Source organism: Nomascus leucogenys, chromosome 11 (genome assembly GCF_006542625.1).
Source record: "Nomascus leucogenys isolate Asia chromosome 11, Asia_NLE_v1, whole genome shotgun sequence".
NCBI classification, from domain to species: domain Eukaryota; kingdom Metazoa; phylum Chordata; class Mammalia; order Primates; family Hylobatidae; genus Nomascus; species Nomascus leucogenys.
In genome coordinates this window covers 37,022,784-37,047,351 of record NC_044391.1, presented here as the reverse complement: position 1 = coordinate 37,047,351, position 24,568 = coordinate 37,022,784, and the positions used below count along the sequence as shown (strand labels likewise).

General features: G+C 33.8%; 1 protein-coding gene across 1 annotated transcript in view; it reads left to right on the top strand.

Annotated features, from left to right (window-relative positions):
• MEOX2 (mesenchyme homeobox 2) overlaps positions 1–23,248 on the top strand; it is a 75,588-nt gene extending 52,340 nt beyond the window's left edge. The window contains exons 2-3 of the mRNA XM_003252593.3: positions 7,605–7,777; positions 21,852–23,248. Coding sequence (XP_003252641.2) covers positions 7,605–7,777; positions 21,852–22,076 — 398 coding nt within the window. The 3' untranslated portion in view covers positions 22,077–23,248. The remainder of the gene's footprint in view (positions 1–7,604; positions 7,778–21,851) is intronic.
• Positions 23,249–24,568: the final 1,320 nt, after the last annotated feature.

Sequence of the window (24,568 nt, the reverse complement as noted above, 5' to 3'; positions counted from 1 at the left end):
CCTTCACTTAGTATAACATTCAATCATTTTGGTTTCAAATTTTATAATAGGGAGACTGATTTGGTACTTTTCTATGTGAACATGTTTGGAGATATCATTATAAATATAGAATGAAGATAACATTACCTGTCTGCCATTAGTAACACGAGATATGTGTGAACATGTCTTAAAAGTTAATAGAAAGCGATAATAAATGATACTTTTCCTTTTTCTAAGCTGAAGGTCAGTTAAATTTCTATGCCAGAACAAGGCTCCTTAGGGTTATCTCTGTAATTGTAATCTATAACCAGATCATAAAATCAAAGATAAGCAGAATAGTAGGTGCTTAATATTAGAAATACAAAGATGAAGAAGACAAAATTAATAATCGTAAGTTACCCAGATTCTAGAATCCAGAGAAGCAAAGCAGACATGAAAATAATGAAAAGTTCAATAATTTCTACGTCACTGCTTAAAAATGCATTAAAGCCACTATGATGACTTGCTAAAGAAATGGCTCAGAATTACAGCATAAATGCAAGTCCTTACACTCTGAGAAGGTGTGGACTTGTCTTTCATAATATAAATAAAAAACTCTATGGAAGTTTTCCTGTTGCATGTCCAAGGGTTCTACTGCACTACCAGCAGAATTGGTGGTGAATTTTCTGGCATCACACTGCAAATCTGTATGGTGTTATCTGATGCCATAAGAGGGCTCAATCCTTTTTGCCCTGTTGACAGATGTAAATTAGAAATGTCACAATTCTCTTGGCCTTTGCCAAGTTACTATTGTCCTTAATTTGTGAAAATAGTTTCTTTCCCTCCCTATCTTCTCAAATATGCAGTAACACCATGTAATTCCAGGCCATTTGCTGACATAAGAGCTGAATAGGAGGTGAATGGGGGACAAATGTGGAAGCTTGAGTTCTCTTCACTATCTTGCCTATTGCTTCTGCGTGTATTAAAATTAAGTGTGAATGCAAGTATTATTTTTATTGACCTCCAATGTCTGAATAAACTGGAACAAAAATTGGCCTCAAACACTTACGTTCTAGTATAGGAAAGAAAGCATCCGTACAGTGACATAATGTGGTAAGCATTGTAAGAAAGGAACAGAAGGAGTTTGAAGGGAGCTGACAGAAGTGGTACCCTCTTTAAACTAATATAATCAGGGAAAATGGAATGGAATGCTTTATGTCAAAAAGTCTTAATTAGGGCCTTTAGTCCCACTGTAGGTGCAAACGATGACACCTACAGTTATTAGACAGATCCAGGCACATGTGCCTTGTTTTGTTGGATGGATAGCCATGATCTTTCTTTAGTTTATGTTTTCTCTCTGGACTATAGCAAGAGCCATAAAGTCAATTCTGTACTCTGTAAACTCTTCCTAAGCCTAGAAATGTATAGCAAAATCTACAAAGTTTATTTTTACCCAGAAGATTTGTCCCGGTTTTGTTTTCGCATTAAGTGCTTTGAAGTTGGTAGTTAGAAGAATCAAATCTGTGTCAAATTTGACTCAAGTAAATTGCATTATATTCCTATTTTATGTGTCTCCGGCCTTTAAAAATATTTTTAACAAAAATACTTTGTTTTTGTTAAATGGATTTGGAATTGCACATTAATCATGATATTAATTTCATCACCATTTTTAGTTTTTTGTGAATTTGTCTTTGTACTTAGGTCATGGAGGAAGAACCTTTGGGTTGGCATCTTCTTACTATGAGGAACCATCACATAATAATAAATTCTAGAAAAGGAAAGATAAAATTAAAACAAAATGACACATTAAAATCTCATCATTTAAAAATAAGGGGCTTCACTAAACAGGCTGTAAGGTAAAACTGAATTCATATATTGATGGGCACAAAAAATAAGGAATTAAAATGAGTTACGTACTACACACCTATTTTAAAATGGCTAAAATTTCTGTAACTTCCATCATCTCAAAATTGTAGAGAAGAGAGGAGGAAGCAAAAAGAAAGACTTTGTTCTAATAGTCGCCAGTTTATTCCAGGAATGCAATGCAATGCCAAGGAAATTTTATTACCTACTTCAAGGAAACATCTACATCTAAGGTATGGAGGACTTTAGAGACCTAAGTATTTTATTTTTGTACAAATTCTGAGATATGTGTTTGCAAATTTTTCAAATCCATATCTATGCTGTTGCTAAATTTTTACCAATTTAAGAATAATCTTGTGCTATTTTCTCCTCTGTCTCTCTCTCTTTCTCTCCACACACACACACACACACACACACACACACACACACACACACATTTAACCTTGGCTTAACTTGCTCTTTTCCTTTTGGTAAAATGTTATAGCCTGTGATAAATTTATGATATTTCCAAAAATTAAAATTCTCTTTCATATTAAAATAACATGTAAAATACATAGATTTTATAAAGCATCTCAAATCTTCATACTTTTCCCTTTTATATCATTGCTTTGTACAGCACAAATTATAAGTTAGCAATTGTAATATTTTCTTATGTAAGTAGCTATTGCTAAATACTGATGCAATCATGTGCATAAAATTTTCATCGATCTCATTTTAAGAATGAGTGGTGTAAACATAAGCCTATATATATTGAGAAAAAGTCAAGTCTATAAACTTAAATTGAAAAACTATTACATAATTTTTTTTTTTTTTTTTTTTTTTTTTTGAGATGGAGTCTCGCTCTGTCACCCAGGCTGGAGTGCAGTGGCGCAATCTCGGCTCACTGCAAGCTTCGCCTCCCCGGTTCACGCTATTCTCCTGACTCAGCCTCTCCGAGTAGCTGGGACTGCAGGCGCCCGCCACCACGCCCGGCTAATTTTTTGTATTTTTAGTAGAGACGGGGTTTCACTGTGGTCTCGATCTCCTGACCTCGTGATCCGCCCGCCTCGGCATCCCAAAGTGCTGGGATTACAAGCGTGAGCCACCGCGCCCGGCCGTATTACATAAAATTTTTAGCTATACAGTTACTCTTTCAATATAGACCACTATGTATGAACTTAAATGCCTTTAACAGGAATAAATAGGATATCCCCTATAAATTACTTGTTCAAGACATATAATTGGCTACATAAATATAACAAAAATAATCTATCTTCAATTATACTAAATTGGGATTTATCTGATTTATTTCCTCCATGAAAGCATATTAGACAAACCCATGATTAACCAAGATATTGAGCAGAGAGGACAGACAGTGAAAAAGAGTACATTTGCCAATTGATAATCACTGCTCAGCACGTACAATGATTTTTTTTTTTGCATTTTGAAGACAACTATTACAATAATAATTAAAAATCAATGGAAATTCCTTTTTTGGTATGTAAAATTTGGGTTTGCTTTGTAAGAGAAAGTATTATTATAGCTATCAAAGAGGTACAAGAAATAATAGATGTTTTGTGGCTATCCTATTCTGGATGTAACATAGTGGTGCTCGATCCAATTTTTAACTCCTCACACACATTAGTGTATAATAGACACATTCATGAATCATAGTAGCTCACTATGACTGTGGTTCTCAAATCTGGAGAGTGGATTGGCAAGAGGATTTGAGAACTCCTGGAGAAGGTTGTTTACTTTGAAAAGAGAAGAAACACTGAAAAGCTGAAATGCTCACTCATTAATAAGCAGGAGTAGCAAGTTGGATAAGTGCCCATAAAGAAGGCAATTTCCCCTTTAAATGTGAGAATTACTAGCAGCAATAGAATGATTTCATAAAGTTTTCTGCCTCCATCCACAATCCCTATGGCTACGTAAAAATTATTAGCTTTCCATAACTACGTGTCGGTGCAGTTTTGTTAATAAATAATGAAATATCTCTCATTTTGAATAGTTTACAAAACATTGATACGAAAGTTACATCAATATGCTGAGGCTTAGTATTCATTTTTCTTCAGGATATGGAATAAGAATTTATATTAGTCCAAGCTATATAGACATTCCATTCCATTTTGATATTTTACAGACATAGGTAAATTATGTTCTTCATTTAAACGAGCTAATACGTTTACCCAGACTAGCCAAAAATAGTCTCAATCGTACTTTTATTTCTCTTTTGCTAAATAGCACTCTGTGCCACTAGTGAACAGACCAAGCCCTCCCATTACTTGTCTTCAATAAAACATTATTATCTTTTGGCATTCTCTTGCACTAGGGGAAATAAAAAGTCACATGTGGAGAAGTTCTAAATGCTAGACAGAAATGATCCTTGGAGGGCAATTTTTATCCTCCACGGAAGTATTGCAGACTTCTTCCATTAGCGTAGTCCCAGGGAGCAAAAGGTTAGGGAACTGGGACTGCCAACCATACCTGAACACATAAGTCAACATTTCCTCGAAGTGCTGAGAGTGTGTGTGAATGGACCCACAGGTGCATTAAAGTATCTGAGACGAAAAACAACAATTGTAGTATTTTACATTGGAATACACTGTACAGATGGTGACATTTTGTTTGTGGTTGTAGGGAAGAAAGGAAGGCAGTGTCCAGATTCCCCCCTCAGCACCTACCATTTGGCATAGGATATGGGAGGTTGAAGAAAAGGGAGGGACTTTTGCCTCACTTAAAACAGCTGGGAAACAGATGGAAACTGATGCAAAAATTGTCAAATGCATGGTGCAAATCTTCCACCCATTTTCTACCGAAGAAAGTCTAGTTAGGTAATGGCAGTAGAGGCCTTCAGGTCAGCAAGTGATAGGCTTTGGAAACTGTAAAGAAAGAGGTAAAAAAAATTTTAAAAACCCAAGACTGTAGGAAATACAAATCCAGAAATGCAATTCCAAGAAGCATGTTTTTAATAAAAGAGAATGAGGGTTGTGATGGAAACCACACTACAAGGGTAAAAGTACCTTTTACCATACAAGGGTAAAAGTAGTAGCTGGATTAATCAACACTGGTGCCACTTCAACTACATGAACGTTCTCTCTCACAGGAGGTGATATCAAGAAGCATATATCCACTCTCTGTCATGTAATTTAATGTAATTTAATTACAATTTAATGGTTCCTTCTGTGGTTATAAATATGAGTGTGCACAACTTACTTCATTTTAGTCATTGGATTTCACTTTGTGAGCAATTTTTGGTTTGGTATTCAAACATTCAGTAAATAATTTATGGATTTAAATATTGAACTACAGCCAGATTTGAGCTTAAATCCAGTCACTGGCTGTATAAACCTCCTGTTGTATATTTCTAGTTACAATGAGTGTGTATATAGACCCATTACCTGTGAGTGTCCTTCTGAGCATTGGCCCATGTTTTGTGTTTTTGTTTGTGTGACTGTGTGGTATTTATGAAGTACTTTTGAATATCGCAAAAGTTAAAGAAGATCACTTTCAAAGAAACTCAAATAAATACAAGTCAAAGCCTTTCCTGAATTTGAATTTGTTCATTCATGCTTACATAAGGGAATGTGCTAACCATGAATCATTCAAATTGAATTGCTCATGAGAAAAAATGTGCTGGCTTTACTGTCAGTTTCCAGAGTTGCTTGACTGAAAGGAAAAGAGCATTGTCTCCACATAAAGAATAATCAGCCACAGATTTTAGGCAAAGCAGGGATCCAAATTGGCAAAAGTTCTTTCAATTCACCTGAGAACATGGATGCTTGTGAGAGGGTCTTGTTATCTGAATATTCTGTACTGTGACTGAGTTTGCAGGCTGCAAGAACAGCCCACAGAAAAGTTAAAAAAAAATCAATCATTTGGAAATGTTGCTCACACAGTGCCAGAATAGCTAAATGCTCCACCAATGTGGATGTTGACATATCTGTAGCTAAAGGCAATTGGATGATGGACTGCAGTTTCCATCCTTACAGCCAGGTAAGTTGGCACCATGTAAACATGTCCTACCTGACAGCACACACATCATCTCTTATGTCACTCACCTGGTCCCAGTGGCTTTCTATAAAGTGCAATCAACCTGTGCATGACATGTCACAAACTACTTTTGTGCTGGATAAAGCCCCACATGCCCTGCTAAGGTGAGAAGCTAGCTGATACAGGGATACGTGACAAGCCCAGAAATGTGGTCAGTGAATGAAGAGTTTTAGATAGTGCCAGTGCACCAGTGAGTGAAACACTCTGTGATCCATCAGAGGATAAGTAATGGTCAGTGTGCCAAGTTGTTGAGGCAACTTATTGGTGCTGCTGCTGCTGCTGCTGCTGCTAGACCTAGAAAACTTTACATCTGGCTCACTTAGATACTGCTCAGAATCAAAATAAAAGTGTTCATATCAAAGTGCCTTGTCTAGTGAATTTTGATTATGCAGGGTCCTCTTTAGTTCAGTTAAACATCCCTCGGGCAGATAGAAAGAAATAGAACACTAAAAAATTCATTTTGGTACTTCTTAGCATATTTAAGCATCATTGCATGAAAAAAACCATAATCTAAAAAGATCCTGTATAAGCCATGCCGTATTATATTTGTCAATTAAAAAAACAATTAAAATGTCACTCTTTGAAACCTTTGGTTAATGATCATCTTTCTACATCAATTTTCTATCATTTGGGCTCCTAGAAGAGTTAAGTGTATTCACACTTTTTAAAGATATCACTGCTTGTTTGTACATGTGCAAAAATAATTAGATACCAGAAATAATTTTCAGAAGAGCATTAATGTGCCCTTTTATCTTGATTATATTGATATTTCACTGAGGATAAATTTGCCCAAAGTTATTAGAGCTGGGTATGATTACTTTTTGCTTGGTGTGTGTGTGTGTGTGTGTGTGTGTGTGTGTGTGTGTGTTTACTATTGATTCACGTTCTGCTTTTTAGTATATTAAGAATGCCTTCTGACCTACATTTCAGGGGTATTTATGAGGATAAAAGAAATTCTATATGTTAATTATGTCTTGAACCCTTAAGAGGAAAAATGGAATGACATGCTCAAAATTGTTATTGGTATTTTACACTGCATTATAAGATTGGATGTTGTAGATCACTGATGGTACATGTTGTGCGTCTTAAGTTTATCTTATGTATAATGAAAAACACATTTTAAAACTCTATCCATAGTTTAAGTCATATGAACACAATTTCATTTATAGATTCCATGTTGGACTAAGTATAATATAAAATAAAAGAACATTGCTATTGCCCTCAAGAATTTTACTTAAATACAGATAAAAAAGCCAATAAGTACACACATGCTTTTACATATGCTCAGTCTCAGCATAAAATTTTTTATGGTCCAGTTGCTAAATGCTTGAATTTCTCAAATACTCCTATATTAAGATGCCACTTTTTAAAGGATTACTATGTTCAATCTTACTTAGACCTCAAGTACGTATGTTCAACAACTTATGAAAAAAAACTTCATATCTAAAAGTGGAGAAGTTTTCGTTTATCTTAATATCATATTACAAGCAGTTAGAGGTTTTGTTAATATTTTATAAGAAGAAAATTACATGCTTTCCCAAATAGGCTGTGAGTTGCCTGAAGGAAGATGAAAAAAATAAGAATCATATCTCCCCCTGTTGAGCTGCTGTCAGTCTTATTGTCTTTGGTCTCTATTTGTTCCATGTCTGGCACAGTACCTGAAAAAGTAGTAATTCAATAACTGTGAATAATATGATTGCATGTGTTTGAATAAATGAGTTATTACCAATTCTGTCTCCCTTTTTTTTCAGACTCCCAGGAAGGAAATTACAAGTCAGAAGTCAACAGCAAACCCAGGAAAGAAAGGACAGCATTTACCAAAGAGCAAATCAGAGAACTTGAAGCAGAATTTGCCCATCATAATTATCTCACCAGACTGAGGCGATACGAGATAGCAGTGAATCTGGATCTCACTGAAAGACAGGTAAAGCTGGACATTGTCATTATATGATCTTTTTTAATTGCCCTGGGTCCAAGTCTTCTTTGCCATATTTGAAATACCTAGATCCAGAATTCTTGAACACCAGTTGGAAGACAGGTATACTATTCCATGATAAAATTTTGCCAGCAAAATGACAAAATTAAAAATAATATAATGATATTTAAAAGAAAACCATACTTATTGAGTTGAAGAAAGAATTCTCCTATGATTATTATCCTTCTGTATTTTTGGGTTTTAAAATATTATTTCTTTTACATAATGATGGCATACAGTGAGGAATTGTGTGTGCTTACATGTTAAAATCTCCTTATTTGGCATATTAGAAAGTTGGTAACCCCAGATTAGTTTTCTTTATTGCTCAGGATCGGGTATGATACGTTGCAGTAACACATTCACCCTCAAATTTCAATGGCATAACATAAAAATGTTCATTACTTACTCACTCTCCATACAAACTCTACATGTCCAGCGTTCCAGATAATCACTCACAGACCCGTTCTGACTCTTTAGCATCTCAACATGTGGTGTCCATGGTAACTACAAGAAATAAGAAAGAATTGGAAGTTTATGCACTGACCTTTAAATGTTTTCACCTGGAAATTAGCCATGTCACTTCTATTTACACACTAATGTCTAGAATAGTCAAATGGTGCAGCTTAGGTGCAAGATGGCTGGGAAATGATGAAAGGCAAGGACACATAGATCATTGGTAAATATTTCTGCCCCTTTACCCAAAATATTTTTGAAATTGTATTGGTCTCAGTAATTCAAAATTCTGCTACCCACTCAGAGAATACTTTGAAATTATTTAGGTTTTTGGACTCCAATTAAGGAGACCTAAATAATATTTTTAAGTTAATTGCTTTTTTGGTCCCCTTCTTGCATTTTTTTGAATGACAAATGATTTGTTCTAACAGTGTTCCCAGTGAACTCCTTGTACAGATTCTTGTTTCCCTGAGGAGAATCTAGCCTACTGCCAGTTAACAGTTGCTAATCTCTACAAAAACATTCCTGAAAGGCAAATGCAAACATCTTTATGGACAGTGCAGTTATGATTGGCACTCTTAGGGCTAGAGTCTCATTTCCTCTTTCACTGTGTGTACCTCCTCCAGGATCCCATTGGAATCAAAGAAATATCAACAGGGTGTGGACAAATGAATGCATGTCTTAAGAGAGCAAGTTATTTTATCCAATTTCTTAAATGATCTGCTTTCCTTCTGTTAATTTTTACATTTCAGCTTTGGTAGGTTATTTATGGGTAGTAGAAATATACAGAGGAACACTTTTCTGTGGTTTTATTTATTGGCAGTTTATATTTTATTACATATTATGACTAGTACCTATGTTATGGAGCACAGCATTTTCCTTCCCTTGGACTTCACATACAAAATTCCCTCTATGTGTTCAATGTTTGGCATGCTGGAAAGCAGGATCCAAAATCTACATCATCAGACCTCTATTTTATTATTTTTTTTAAACAGGGAACAGGAAAATAAAAAGGTGTATGTAGAGGGAGAATTACACACTAATGTTTTTATATAGAGATGGTGAACTCTAGGAAATGCAACCGTGTTTTATACAGTATATGAAGGAACTAGGAAACTAGGATTTGCTTCCAATCTGTAGAAATGACAGGATCCAGTACTGTGCTCTCAGCCAAGAGGAAAAACAAGATTCTGTACTTGACAGTTTGGGGATGGTCTACAGTTATCTGTCATTGTTTGACCATGGAGCAGAATCATTTATTTTTAGAAGCAGTTTTGTAAATCTGGTTTGAAAATGTTGAAGGTGTCTTGGATAGTTCTTCTTTCTAACTGACTTCACGAACTTGGTAAAGAATTGCATGCAAGAATTATATATACCTATACATACTATTTTAATGTTTTTTGAAAGATTCTTTTAACATTTTGTGTTAGTTACCCTTTGCTGTGTAACAAACCACTCCAAATCTTAATGGCTTCAAATAATAACCAAAGTTTTATTTGTTTTAGATTTTGTAGGTTAGAGATTTTGACTGGGCTTAGTTGGACAGTAATACTGCTGGCCCTACATGGAACCCTCATGGAGCTCCCGTCAGCTGGTGGGTTGACTAAGAAAGAGACGACCGGGCCTCAGCTGGGACAGCTAGTTTCTGTTGCTTGTGGTTTCATCTTCTTATAGGCTAGCTTGGGATCCTTCCAATGGTGAAAGAAGCATTCCCAGGAGCACTGAGGGGGAAAACTCCAGTGAGCAAGGGCTTTTCAGTTCTCTTACGTCATATTTTCTAGTGCCCCATTGTCCAAAGCAAGCCACATGACCGAACTCAGTGTCAGTGTAGGACAGGACCACTTCATTGGAAGTCATTCCTGAAATAATCCAACCACAGCATCATGGGGGGGGGGGAAATTAACAAAGAACATGAGAGATAGTTCAGTTTTAATTGAATTGAAAATTTGTTATTGTGCACAATATATTTTTATTCTATAAATCTCTATGTGCAGTTTTGCAAGTTAATGTGAAAAGATGTATACATACAGAATTTAAATTCCTAATCAAAACTAAGGCTTTAGAGGGCCTCCCTGGGTTATTCAAAAATAATGTAATTGTTATGAAAAAAATCTGAATAAAAATCCAAGGTTTGCCGATTAGAATTGTGTGTTCTTAAGTAGGTAACAATCTCCCCAAGGCATGAAATGAAAATTAAAACTACCTGCTCTTTCTTCTATGTAGATTTATATATCATAATGGATATGAAATAATTTTTAGTGTAAACTATAAAATGGAATTATCACCCAGGTGGGAAAAACCTTTGCTATGCAAAGCATGTTGAATTAATCATTTTGTAACACAAATATTTGTTGAGCAAAGTGCTGGAAATAAAATCGTAAGCTAAAGAAATACCTGTTAGAATTCACAGAAGAGGTAAAAGTTGAACAAATATTCACAATTGTTATGAGTGTAGAATGTCACAGGAGAAGGATGATGTAATTGTATTGGATAATGTTTCTGGTTGCACCATTTCATTCCAACATTTCTATGGACACATATTAAGTTTCTTAAATTAAGAATCTGTGCACAAAATATCTTAAATTAACAATCAAGCTGGGAGTGGTGGCTCAAACCTGTACTTGTCCCAGCACTTTGGGAAGCCAAGGCAGGCAGGTCACTTGAGGTCAGGGGTTCAAGGCCAGCCTGGCCAACATGGTGAAACCCCATCTCTACTACAAATACAAAAATGAGCCAGGCGTGGTGGTAGGCACCTATAATCCTAGGTACATGGGAGGCTGAGGCAGGAGAAAAATTTGAGCCTGGGAGGCAGAAGTTGCAGTGAGTTGAGTTTGCACCACTGCACTCCTGCCTGGGTGACAAAGTGAGACTCCATATAAAAAAAAATCACATACTTAAATTATGTATCTATTTTAACTTATATTGTATTTTCTGGCTGAATTTTACTGTGCTGAATTTATCAGAAAAAGTATAGTATGATGTCAGTTGTCAACTTTGCTATTCTTGAAGGTCAGATGGCATATTCTTTCAAAATGCCAGGGTTCTCATCCCAGTGAAATATTTTCAGTTTATTTTCTGGAGGCTGGGCTTTTAAAGTTATTAACAGAATTACAAAGAGAACACTTTAAAATCCATCTTCTGTAATTTGCAATGCAGCTTGTATTCTACTGGGGCTGCTATAACGAAATACCATAGACTGGGTAGCTTATAAACAACACACATTTATTTCTCACAATTCTGGAAGATGGAAAGTTCAAGATCAAGGCATCAGCAGATTTGGTGTCTGGTGAGCACACACTTCTTCATAGACTTCCATTTTTCCATTCTACCTTGATATGATGGCTGAAGAGGCTAGGTAGCTCTCTGGGACCTCTTTAATAAGGGTACTAATCTGAGTAATGCTATATCTGTTCTTACGACCTAATCTCATTCCAAGGGCCCCACTTCCTAATGCCATCACCTTGAGGGTTAGGATTTTAACATAAGAATTTGGAGGAGACATAAATATTTAGACGATAGCACAGCTATTCCATTACTTAGGTTTTATATTAATCTCATAAATGCTATGTTTAGCCATGTAATCTATATCTTGACCTTATATAATCTTAACATCCTTCCCTAGGATTTCCACATGTAAAATATCTAATTATAGATATGTTGTCCTTTCATATTCATTCTTTGAGACTTATTTTTTTCATATGTTAAAATAACCTGAGATTCAGTAAAATAAACATATACACCAAGGAATATTACATCTAACCTCATATTGTTCAATATTTTCCTTAGCTTTGATAGAATTATCTGAATATAAAATAGTTTCCTTAACATTGTCAAGGTCTTTTGAAATTCAAATGCAAAGACAGGAATTATAGGCTCATTTTATGTGGGTGTGTGACTCAAAAGCAGAGACAGGGCTCATAAGTTCATTTTATGTGTGTGTGTGTAAATATACACATATGCAAAAACATACACACACATATACACAGATATATATGTGTGTGTGTGTGTGCATATAAATATATACACATCTCCATACTTCTAACTATATGTATATCTATCTACATCAAAAGAAAGATATCATGCAAACAGGGAAAACAAATATTAAATTATATAACAAAATTGCTTTTGTTTGTGTGTTTGTTTTTTGAGACAGAGTCTCCCTCTGTCACCAAGGCTGGAGTGCAATGGTGCAGTCTCGGCTCACTGCAAGCTCCGCCTCCTGGGTTCAAGCAATTCTCTTCCTCAGCCTCTCTGGTAGCTAGGATTACAGGCACCTGCTACCATGCCCGGCTAATTTTTTGTATTTTTAGTAGGGATGGGGTTTCACCATCTTGGCCAGGCTGGTCTTGAACTCCTGACCTCGTGATCCACCAGCCTTGGCCTCCCAAAGTGCTGAGATTACAGTCTTGAGCCATGGCACCTGGCCTGTAACAGAATTGTTTTTGAGAAATAATTTTCTCCTACATGAAAACTTACTTTATAATCAGAACTAGTCTTTAGACATATTGTCATGTGGAAATTGTACATGATTGCTAATAAAATGTGCATGTTTATAACTGATGTTATTTGTGGCTACCCCTACCTTACTTATATCACCGATCAGTATATCTAACACAAATTTTATGATGAGTCATATATGTGTCATGAAGATTTGCAATAATAATTAGTTTTCCTTTTAGAAAAACATAAGATATGTTAAATCCTTAAATATCACTCAGGACTTGAATTTCCAAATTCCATTCTGAAGAATAGTCATGGAATCACACAAAGATGTCACACTCTTACATTTGCATCTTCCATAATGCAACGTCAGGGTAGTCTATAATTCTGTTTGAACTTCATCTGGCCAAAGAAGAAAAAAAAAGAGGCTCATTCTGCAAAGTAATTCCATGTTAGCACACAAGTGTTAAAGAAAATCATTTTATGTTAAATAAAAATGCAGAAACTAGAATGAAGCTGAGCTTCAAATATTTTAATTATATAATGTTGTTTGTTGAACAGTTACAGATCACTCCAGTAAATCTTCCAGCTTCTAACTTACAGCTTCTAGTTTACAACATATTCTCATATAACCTTCAAGATCAACAGATAATAATCTTCAATTGTCAGAGTCACCCCGAATGATTTGCAGAGAACTCAGTCTAAAGGCTCTCCAGTTTCAAGGTATTTTTAATTTGGACAAGCTTATTCTGGTGTTTTTTTTCTCCATCCAGATAAACTTGGAGAAAACTCCCACCAGATTTTTAATATCTCACAGTGGGAAGACGAGAGAAAGCAGCTGCAGGAGTATATAAAAGAAGTGGTAAAATGGACATTCTTATAGAGTTAAGGCTGCCAAATATAGAAAGAATGGGAGATCCTTTCACTTCAAGACTTCTTTTTCACAGAGCTAATCAAAGGTGCAATGTTGCAGACTTGTAACTAGTTAAGATTACTGGAATAAACAGACTAAATTAATGATACTTCTGCCAAGATAAATGGAAACTGCCACCTAGCTAGATCATACTCCATTGGTGGAAATGACGGGATTATGTTTTGTTTTTTACTCATAAATCATCAAATGGCCCAAAGCCAAGTATTTTCAAAATAGCTATCATTTTTTTGATGACTACTAAGGAGAAATATTTTGTGTGCCAAATAAAGAGTGGTTTTGTCTTTTGCTCACCTTTTTTTTTTTTTTTTTTTTACCCAGGCTGGAGTGCAGTGGCTTGATCTCGGCTCACTGCAAGCTCCGCCGCCGGGTTCAGGCCATTCTCCTGCCTCAGCCTCCCGAGTAGAGTAGCTGGGACTACAGGCGCCCGCCACCACGCCCGTTTTGCTCAGCTATTTTACACAATCTCTCTGCTTCATAGTTTTATTTCTACAAATTATACATTTAGTTGCTTAGCTAATTATGTCTCCGAGTTGACTTATTGTCTATTCATCTATTCATGTTAATTCAAGTCTACTTATGTAGCCAGACTTGAGAATATTTCTTTATTTCTTTACAGCAGTATATGGGAGTCAACTAAAGAAACAGTAAGATGTTTTATTTGCTTAACTCATGATATGACAATTATTAAGAATAATTTGACTACAACTGGTAAAATGGGGAGAGTATAGGGTAAAAGAGTTGACGATGGGATATGAGAGGGTATTTTAATATTAAATATAAAGAGACATTCCTGATAATGCTTTTGTTTAAATAATTACATATTGACAGTATTGGTAAGCATCAAAAACCAGACTCAAAACCACTTCAGCTTTCACACAAAAAAGGTTATGATACATGAAAAGTAACTTAAGATCAATAATAAAGCAAGATCTATTCAGTGCAAACAATGTTTTAACCTAAAATTAATTTTCAGAAATATTACCTGTATAAAGTAAAAGACTAAGAAATAAGTACTCATCCCTAATAAATGTAAATATTTAAATTTCAAATAATATTTTAAAAACCAAAGAAAAATAAACATTACCTTTATTGAACTGACCTTGAGAATATATAATCTGTTTTCTTTTAAAATGCTTTCTTTTGATGTAGATAGGTAGACATATGTATAGTTAGAGGCAAGGAGATGTATCTATCTATAGATATATATATATACACACACATATCTGTGTATATGTGTGTATGTGTTTGCATATGTGTGTATATACACACACGCAAATAAAATGAGCCTTTATTTTAGAGATTTTACTGAAATTTGCTCCACTGATTATTGCTGTAAACATTCATCAAGCTGATATAATAAAAGGATAAAGATAATTCTTCCCAGGAGTCTAAGAATTTTCCACATTTTGTTTCTCAGTTTCCTCACTAGGGAAGCAAAACTATTAATTTATATTTAATCTACCAATTAACAATAATGTTTGGAAACATGTCATACATTACATCACAGCATCATCCCTTAAAGTGTACTGCTAAAGAAAGAGACTTCTGCTATGAAAGATCACTCCAAACATTCTTTTTCTACACTATTCTTGCATCCATAAGTTTTATTCATGTTAAAAAAGATTCTAAAACTGACAAGCTTCTAGATATTTTGAGAAGCTGGTGCAAGTTTTGTGTTGGCATTTTCAATTTTAAGAAAACTTTGTATTATCTACATCTTTATATAGAAGAGTACATACATATGTTCTGTGACATCTATACAATAATAAACCCAGGCCTAAGAGAACCGACAATTTTCTAGAGACTTTGACTATAAATGACTTTGTACCAATTATTCTTCATATTTCTGTGTCTCCTCATGAAAAACTCAGAGATGCATTCAATTTAGAATAGACTTTGAACTTCAAATCCCTTTATCACTTCCAATTTTTTATGCTGAATGTATATTTTTAAATTTTTGAAGGTTTTGAAGTTATTAAAATTAATGATTTTTTTATGGGTCAGTGTATACTCACACAGAACTAATAATTATCTTTATAAGTTTATATAATAAACTTGGATCTAAGGTGATAGTCTCTAAATCTAATAAATGAAATAACCAGGGCAGTAAAGGGTCACATAGATTCTGATAAAGAATTTAAACAATCATAAATAATCAAAATATTAATTTAATATTAATAACAATCAGAATATAAATTTAGATTGAATCATAGTAATATTTCAGTATTCTACTGTTCTTATAAAAAGGGTTAGTTCCTTTGTTTCAGCTAAATATTTATATTTGATAGGTTATACTTAGAAGCTGTTAGCCAAAATATTGATGGTATTATGTTGCCAATTATTGTTACACATCAGCCAAGAGATTGGGCAAGATGTTGAGATCAAAGACCATCATTGTAGTTGGTCTCAGTAGTTTGAACAAGATAAGCATGAAGTAATGGCTCAGAATATACAAATTCCTATCTTCAGGTATTGCTATTCAGTAATTTTATAACACAATAAAGAAAAAAGTACCTAATTTAGTTTTGATATTTTCATTAAATTTGATATAGTCTTTTATTCATGAAATACTTAAGTAAACAATATTTTACTTAAAATAACTAAAAGGCGTGTCTATTTTTTATCTTCTGTAAAAATGGGATTAAGAATAGTGAATTTTTACTGTAAATATAGTGAAAGAAGCCATTTGAGTTGAATTTTACCGGGTGTGAGAGAAAGCAATGGTTTGCTAAAGGCCAAGTTAAAAGGAATCAATCATATAACCACTTTGCTTCATCATGTGAATGGTTGCTTTCGGTTCATTTTTGGAAAGAGGAGTGAGATTATAAGGTTAGCTTATAATTGTGCCTGTGAGATTCAAATCTGTCATGGGGAATTTAATCTGTTGCCCCAAGAAAGGGTTAATCCTTGTTTAATGTGTTATTTGTCCATGGCTGTCTATAGCTAATGTGTATTCACTGTGTTTTAAAAACATATGAAATATGTAATTGTAAATGTTATGATTACATTAATGAGCCTGATTCACAAGACTTGGAAATAGAAAAAGAAGAGGCTTCAGAACTAAAAATTACAGAGGTAGGAAAATGATTCCCAATGTGCTAAATCAGTGGATAAAGGTGAGAGGCTGCCCTGTAAACAGGACTTAAGCCTTTAGTTATGAAGTATATCCTAACTCTAAACAGCCTCCCCAACACACACAAACGACCTTTAATTGTGGTAGAAACAACAGAGTCAATTAGTGGCTCCAATAAGCTTTTGGAAATAGCTGAAGAATTCCTTCTCTTAATCATATAAAAATTCATCTCTTCAGGAAGAGTAAAAAAACCTTTCTTTTCCCCATTTTTCACCTTTACTTTTAAGCATTCTTGCCTCTAATTCTAATACTACTAAATCAGTAGTTCAGCTACTTTGTTACTGAATTACTTAGGTGAGTCTTTGGATTTACTAGATACACTGCCATGATCAAATTTAATCACTAGGGATGTGATTAAATCTGAAAATTTTATTTGTACAATTATCCTTTGCATGTTTTCACATCTCAAAGATATAAATAAATATTTGTTAGACAATGTCTACAATATTCCGAGTGCCCAGATAAAAATGGAAACAGTTGGAATATTAAATCTACAAATCCCAGATGTTTAGAGGCATCTGGCTATGTCACTGAACTATTTAGTTTTCATCCAGATGTTTGATGTTATGGTTTTTTCTTCAAAACACAGACATTTATGGTGTTACATAAATATGGGTTATGGCATTATATAGATTCAACTTTCTATCAACCTATTTGCCTCAGGACACCTTAGGAAATTGTGTGACAATACAGATTCATAAGTCACTTACTTTGTCTGGTAATATATTGTGAAACCTAAAAGGACAGGTATTGCGAACTTACATGGTAAAGGGTGTAATGTGATGTCCGAATAAGTTACATTTACATTTCCTCCATTTTCTTGACTGTGAATACCTTAAGGGCAGGGACGATGTTTTATTTGTGCTTCAACACCTCCCATCTTTGATTTAACACAGTACAGGTTACTGGACATTTGGTAATATTTTCAAATGTATGAATGAATGAATACAGATCCCAAGTCACCAAGGAAATTTGAAAATTCTTGTACTCTAGTTTATAAACTAATCTTATTATATAAAATGTGCTTATAAATTTTAATAAAAATAATTCAAATACTTATTTTTTAGTAAATAAAATTTTAGGCATTTGGATGATTATAATTTAGCTGTCTTAAAAACAAGAACTAAAAGAAAAAGTTTTTTTCATTACAGTCAATAAAGCTGGGTTAATAAAGTGATACTAAGTTATACTATGAAGTCTCTTTATTTATAAATTCACTACTGTCCTACATTAATGACAATATTGATTTATAATCTGGAATTAAATTTGTAGATGTTGTTGCGGGGGTTGCTAATACTGTGATGCTAATAGAAAAATGTGTGCTTTTCCAAAAATCCTTCTCCACTTATTTTGATTCACCCCAATATTTTATAGTATATTTGAAAATAAATCTGAACATATTGACTTTTAGAGTTCTATATTCTTCCTTCTCTTTTCTCTAAGATATGCCCATTATATATTTGTTGCTATTTTTTGTTTCCTTGCTAAGATCACAGAAATTCAGTATCAAATATGTAATCTAGGTTTTAACTAAAATAGTATATAAGGTATTAGAGTTACTCTATATAATCAAATGCATATTCTTATATGTATATATCTATTCATAGATATATACATGTAGCGACTATTGGCAATTAACTATTCAACCTCTTTTCAATCTATTTTAAAAAATGAAATGGTAAAATTTCACATGATAGACATAGAAAACAACACAAAATAGGCTAAAATATATCTAAAATCAATACCATATTCTTACATTTATAATGACCTTTTCTAGAATTGCCCATAACAGGTTTTATACTGATATTATATAATTACTATACTCCTTCTCCTAGAAAAGGAAATATATGTAGATTTTTAAAAGCATATTTCTCCTCTTTTTCTGCCAAGATTTTTTAGACTGAATGTTTCAGCTCTTGGTGACAATGATGATGATCATGGCATATGTATTTCTTCCATCTGAAATTGTCCATGAGAAAATATCCCTATAGGGAATCTTGAAAGGCTCATGATTCCAATATTAGAAATATGAAAATTGAGGTAGAGCGAAGTAAAATTTTCTCAAATTCACACAAAATGGAGAAGTAAAGCCAAGAGTAGAACTCAACTCATGTGGAATAGATCTAATGCAAAATGCAATGTCAAGCTTGCAAAGGTAATTAAGCTCAGTAGTATAATTACCTAAATTATAGTACAGGAAAATAGTGTCATATTTACAAACCTAATTATATCAAGTGGGAGAATTACCTGAGTGATAGTAATCATATGGATGGCGTCCACATACTGTATATGCTTTATTTTTTTATTCCAAATGCTTTAAAAATAGGAGATTGAAATATAACAGGAACCAAAAACAAACAAACAAACAAACAAAACAGAATCTGGAATCAAACAAACCCCAGCCCTCAAGTTTAAATACTGGCACCACGGTTTCCTTTCTGTGTAATCTTAGGTAAGTCACTTAACCTTTACCTCAACTTTCTCATCTATAACATAAGAATAATGGTAATAATATCTAGAAAACTGTATTAGAATACTGGATAAACAGCATCAATAGTATAGCTGTCTATCCCTAAGTAGGTATATAATAAAAGGCAATTACTGATTATTTTGTTTAGTAAATAATAATAATATGTGAACACCCGTCAACTACTTTTAGTGAATCTTTTTTGTACTATTTTTGCTTATTTTTTTATTGTCAAATTGATTAATGTGTGTTTGGGCAATATATGATACATGAATTCAACTATGGCTCAAAGTGAGACCAAGAAAAATCCAGAATAGAGAACTATCTCAGTTTAAATATTTCACTGTGAAAGCATGCTGATGAAGCATCATGATTTGAAGATCACCAATATAATTATGTCTTTGGAAATTTAATATATTTTTCTTCACTTTCTCCATAGCACTATTTACAGAAATTGAGATTATTTCTAAAATGAAAAGAGAGAATATTCAAAATATTTCTGATACAGAAGAATGAAACAGAACTATCCCTAGCAGATATAAAGGTTTATTATAAAATTATAATTAATAAGATAATGTGGTTTTATCACAACTATAGAAAAAATAATAAAGGAACAGAACAGAATACAGCAATAAAGCTATGCATATTTGGAAACTTGATTTATGAACACAGATGAAACAGTGATCACTGGAAAAAAGCTGGGTTATTTAATAAATGGACCTGGGACAATGTGTTATCCATTTAAAATAAAGTAAAGTTAAGCCTATTCTTCAGACTATATACTAAAATCAGTACTTCATCGATTAACTACTTCAACTTGAAAGGCAAACTTTTTTTTTTCTTCTTGAGACAGGATCTTGCTCTGTTGCCCAGGCTGGAGTGCAGTGGTGCAACCACCATGCACTGCAACCTCAACCACTTGGGCTCAAGCAATCCTCCCACCTTAGCCTCCCGAGAAGCTGGGACTACAGGCACTGTGCCATCCCACCCAGCTAATTTTATTTTATTTTATTTTATTTTATTTTATTTTATTTTATTTTATTTATTTATTTGTAGAGACAGGGTCCCACTGTGTTGGAAAAGGCAACCTTTAAAACTCTTAGAAGAAGACACAATAGAGTATCTTAGTGGCCTCAGAAAATAGATTTTTTTAGAAAAAGAAAACACAAAAACACTAGTCATAAAAGAAACAACAGATAAATTTAAACATATTAATATTAAGAGTTTCTAATCATCAAAAGATACTCTAAGAAAAGGAAAAAGAAACAGCATACATTGAGAGAAGATAGATAGCAGCAGCCATATAACTGCAGTCTCCAGGGAAGTTCCCATGATATGCTTATCAGGACACAAATGCAAGAATGTCTATAGCAGCATTACATATAGAAAAGAAAGAATTCAAATATCCATGGACAGTAGAATGAAAAAATGGTGCTATATTGACATAATTTGGAATATTATACAATGATAAAAAAATGAATAAATACAGTCTCTTGAATTAACAAAGATATGGCAAAAAGCCTATACTTAAGAACATTCCATTGATAAACCTAACAAACAAATAAAATTAAAGAGTATATTTTTAATGTTATGTGTTATGAAAAAATTTGTTTTCTTTTTTAAGAAAGACTTGGAGATGATACACAAAATTCAGGCTTGTGGTACTTTTAGGTGGGGCAGGCAGAGAAATACAATGTAAAAAGAACACTTAGCTTACTAGAAGCTATAATTATGAGATATGCAATGTGAAACAAACAGATTTCCTCCTAAACAACATGCAATAATGCCAGTTATATTCTAGTTCTGATAATGGATAGACCTTTAATGTCTGTTTGCTGTTTTTTTTTGTTTTAATACATATATGTTATTTACGTATATATGTTTATTTAAATGTATTAGGCAAATTCAATGAAGCTTTTAAAAAGAAAATACCTGTACAAAGCTGATATGAATGATGTAGCATATAATTTTGGTGTTAGCATTTAACAAATGTTGAGAATTTTTTATTGTGACCATATTTTAAAGAAATCACTAGATCAAATATTTGCAAAGTAAAATAAATGAAGGTAGAAAATAAGAAGAATAGTTCAAAAGAAGATAGGCTCAGTGTGAGGTGGAATGGTCAAATAAAGATTTGTGAAAGCAGCAGTAGTTTCTAATGGCAGCGTATGGCCTTTCAGATGCCGCTTAATCAGTAGCTGCCGGGAGCATGTTTCAAATTGGTTCAGGAAATGACAGCTGGATGTCAAATCAAAGAAGAACTTAGGAGTGAGGGGGCTTTGACCAACACAAATATTATGTTAGCTCCAATTCACAGAAACTCTTTATAGACTCAAGTGCTTTGAGTGACCTTAAATGACAAAGTTTTTGTCTAGTTCCATATTTTACATTGTATGCTGTAAAATACAAATATAGTACTTTGTACGCACCTTTTGAAAGTTTAAATTCAACGTGGATTTATTTTTCTATTCACTCCTTCATGGTGTCTTTGTATAAGCCTTTGAGGAACTACTTTTCACTGATGACACTAAGGAGAAAAAAATGTCATTTTAATTATCATTTTGTTCTGTTTGTTTGTTCCCTTTCTTGGTTGAAGGTGAAAGTCTGGTTCCAAAACAGGCGGATGAAGTGGAAGAGGGTAAAGGGTGGACAGCAAGGAGCTGCGGCTCGGGAAAAGGAACTGGTGAATGTGAAAAAGGGAACACTTCTCCCATCAGAGCTGTCGGGAATTGGTGCAGCCACCCTCCAGCAAACAGGGGACTCTCTAGCAAATGAAGACAGTCACGACAGTGACCACAGCTCAGAGCATGCGCACTTATGATATAAACAGAGGACCAGCTCCATTCTCAGGAAAGAAATGTTGTGATGGCAAGCCTTACCCAAACATCGTTTACACAGAGAGATGACTATGGTAGTGATGTTTAATATTATTAAATCCAGGCATTTCGAATCTGTTTTTCATGATTTATAGACGGTTTACACAAAGTGCCACTTATTAAAGAGCTTCCACAGTGAAGATGGAGAAGGTGAACTTGCTTTGAATATTCCAGATGTGTTTGGTCGTGTGTATGGCAGTGAGCAGGTATGTGCTTGCTTTTGCTTGCACTGAAAATTAAATCGCTATCAAGAGCAAACTATGCACAGTTTTTATTCAAGATGCCTCCAGAGTGAAGATGCCGAGGATGAACTTGCATTGAACATTCCAGATGTGTGAGGTCATGTGTATTACAGTGGGCAGGTATTTGCTTTTGCTTGCACTGAAAATTAAATTGCTATCAAGAATAAACCATGAAACATTTTATCCTGAACAGCCACAGTGCCTGAAATCACTCAAGTGGATAAAAAGTGTATTTTAACTCTGTATATATTACCCTTAAGTCATTTTCCTGTCTTCACTAATTTAGCAATGCATTCATATTAGCTGATGAAAATAGGCACTCACAATGACAACCAGAGCCAGTTTCTTGTCTTTTTTATACATTTTGTCATCCCAGAGACAATCAGTATGTGCTTACCCGTGTTCAAGTAGAGGAAAATACAGTAGAGTCTGATAGGACATGTTCTTGTACCACAGACAAAACAAATCTTATGTTGCATTTACTATCAACTGCTGCTAATACATTATTATAAAACTTACCTAGCTCCTGAATTCTTCCTATCTTATAGCTTAAAAAAATTAGGATTATAGGCAAATCAGTTACCTTGCAGAAAGAGCTTTGTATGACAGACATTTTCTTATTTTATTTCTGTAAAATATTAGCTGTATGAATATGATTTAATTAACAAAGAAACATTTCTTCCTGATTGACAACAGTGTTAGATAAGGTGCAAAGCGAAACTGATTGCTCAAGTTGATAGAAAACAAAATTCTGAATATCTTCAAATTAAATTCAGTAAAAACACATTTTTTTCATATGTGATGTATTCATGCAGAACAACAATCTTTGTATTTTGTTTTTAAAATGTGTTTAATAAATGATCCTTTGTAAATAACTTTGGTCTCCCTACTATAATTTTCTTAATTTTTATAGATTTCAATATCATTAATTAACAAAGTCTCAAATCTATCTGCTCTTGTGCAAATCCAGGTGATTATAATTAGTGGGTTATTTACATTTTTTTCATTTCTGAAATTTTTTATTATGGCAGGAAAAAAATAAATCCTTGTGTAATCAAAGGACGCCTAAGAATGGGCATATATTAAGCTATTTCTCTAATGTGAAGAATGCAGTGTGGATTTTTTTGTGTGTTTTATGAAGCCACAGATAAAAGTAGGACAAAAGTATTAAATAATAGTATTCACCACAGTGAGGAAAATAAAATAGTCATACATTTTTAAAGTTATGTCTGATATATGTAAGTTAATCCAACAGTGGTTTTATAGTGTGAATATGCAGAGTCTCTGATGTGGAATATAAGCTAAACAAGCTAATCAGAGTCCTCAGTCCTAATGGGACTCATGTAAGAAGTAAAGGATGCTATTAATGTAATGTATTTTGCATCATGCATGATTGCACACGCATGGGGTGCCTTAGTCCTAATTATAACTTCATCACATTGTTTTTCATTTGTTTCATATTCTAAGCAGAAATGCTTGGAAACATTGCCAGCCTTCCTCCCCTGCCTCAATCCGAAACAAATACAGAAAAACAATCAGTAAAAATTTCCAAAAACCCATCAGCTAATTGATTTCACTTGCTTTAGAATGATTAGACTGACAAAAATTAGATTTGATATATTTTAACTTAATCTAGCATGATATATAGAGTATCCCAGAAATAAATATTTTTTTTGTATCACATTTTCCTTTTGTGTAATACATTTTATCTCAGTAGTTTTCAGTATTTTAAAATTAACTGGGAATAGACCATTCAAATTGAAGTCTCCCAGGCATCAAACGGACACTTTTCTATTAGTCACCTGAATTAATACAAAGTCTGTTTGTGCTGATGACATCTACTTGGGTGGACTGACTTTCTTACTGTAGAATAGGATTTAAATTCAAAACGTCTTGACAAATTGGTGAAGTGGGAAGATGTAAATCAAATCGAGTTCAATAGGGATAAAGTGGAGGATAATTCATTTGGGCAGGAAAATAATTTCCAGAAATGAGAGAAAAGGACCCCTTAGAAGTAGCTAAAAGGAGAGCTAATGGTTGTAGCCAAATAGACGTAAGAATTCCAATGTAGTATGAAAATGAAATAGGAAAAAGGGATTCCGAATAGATGTAACATTCAGGAAATGGGAGGCTTTTGTATCATGGCCATATCTTTATTAGAGAGTTGTAAGCAATCCTGAAATGAAATTTGATCC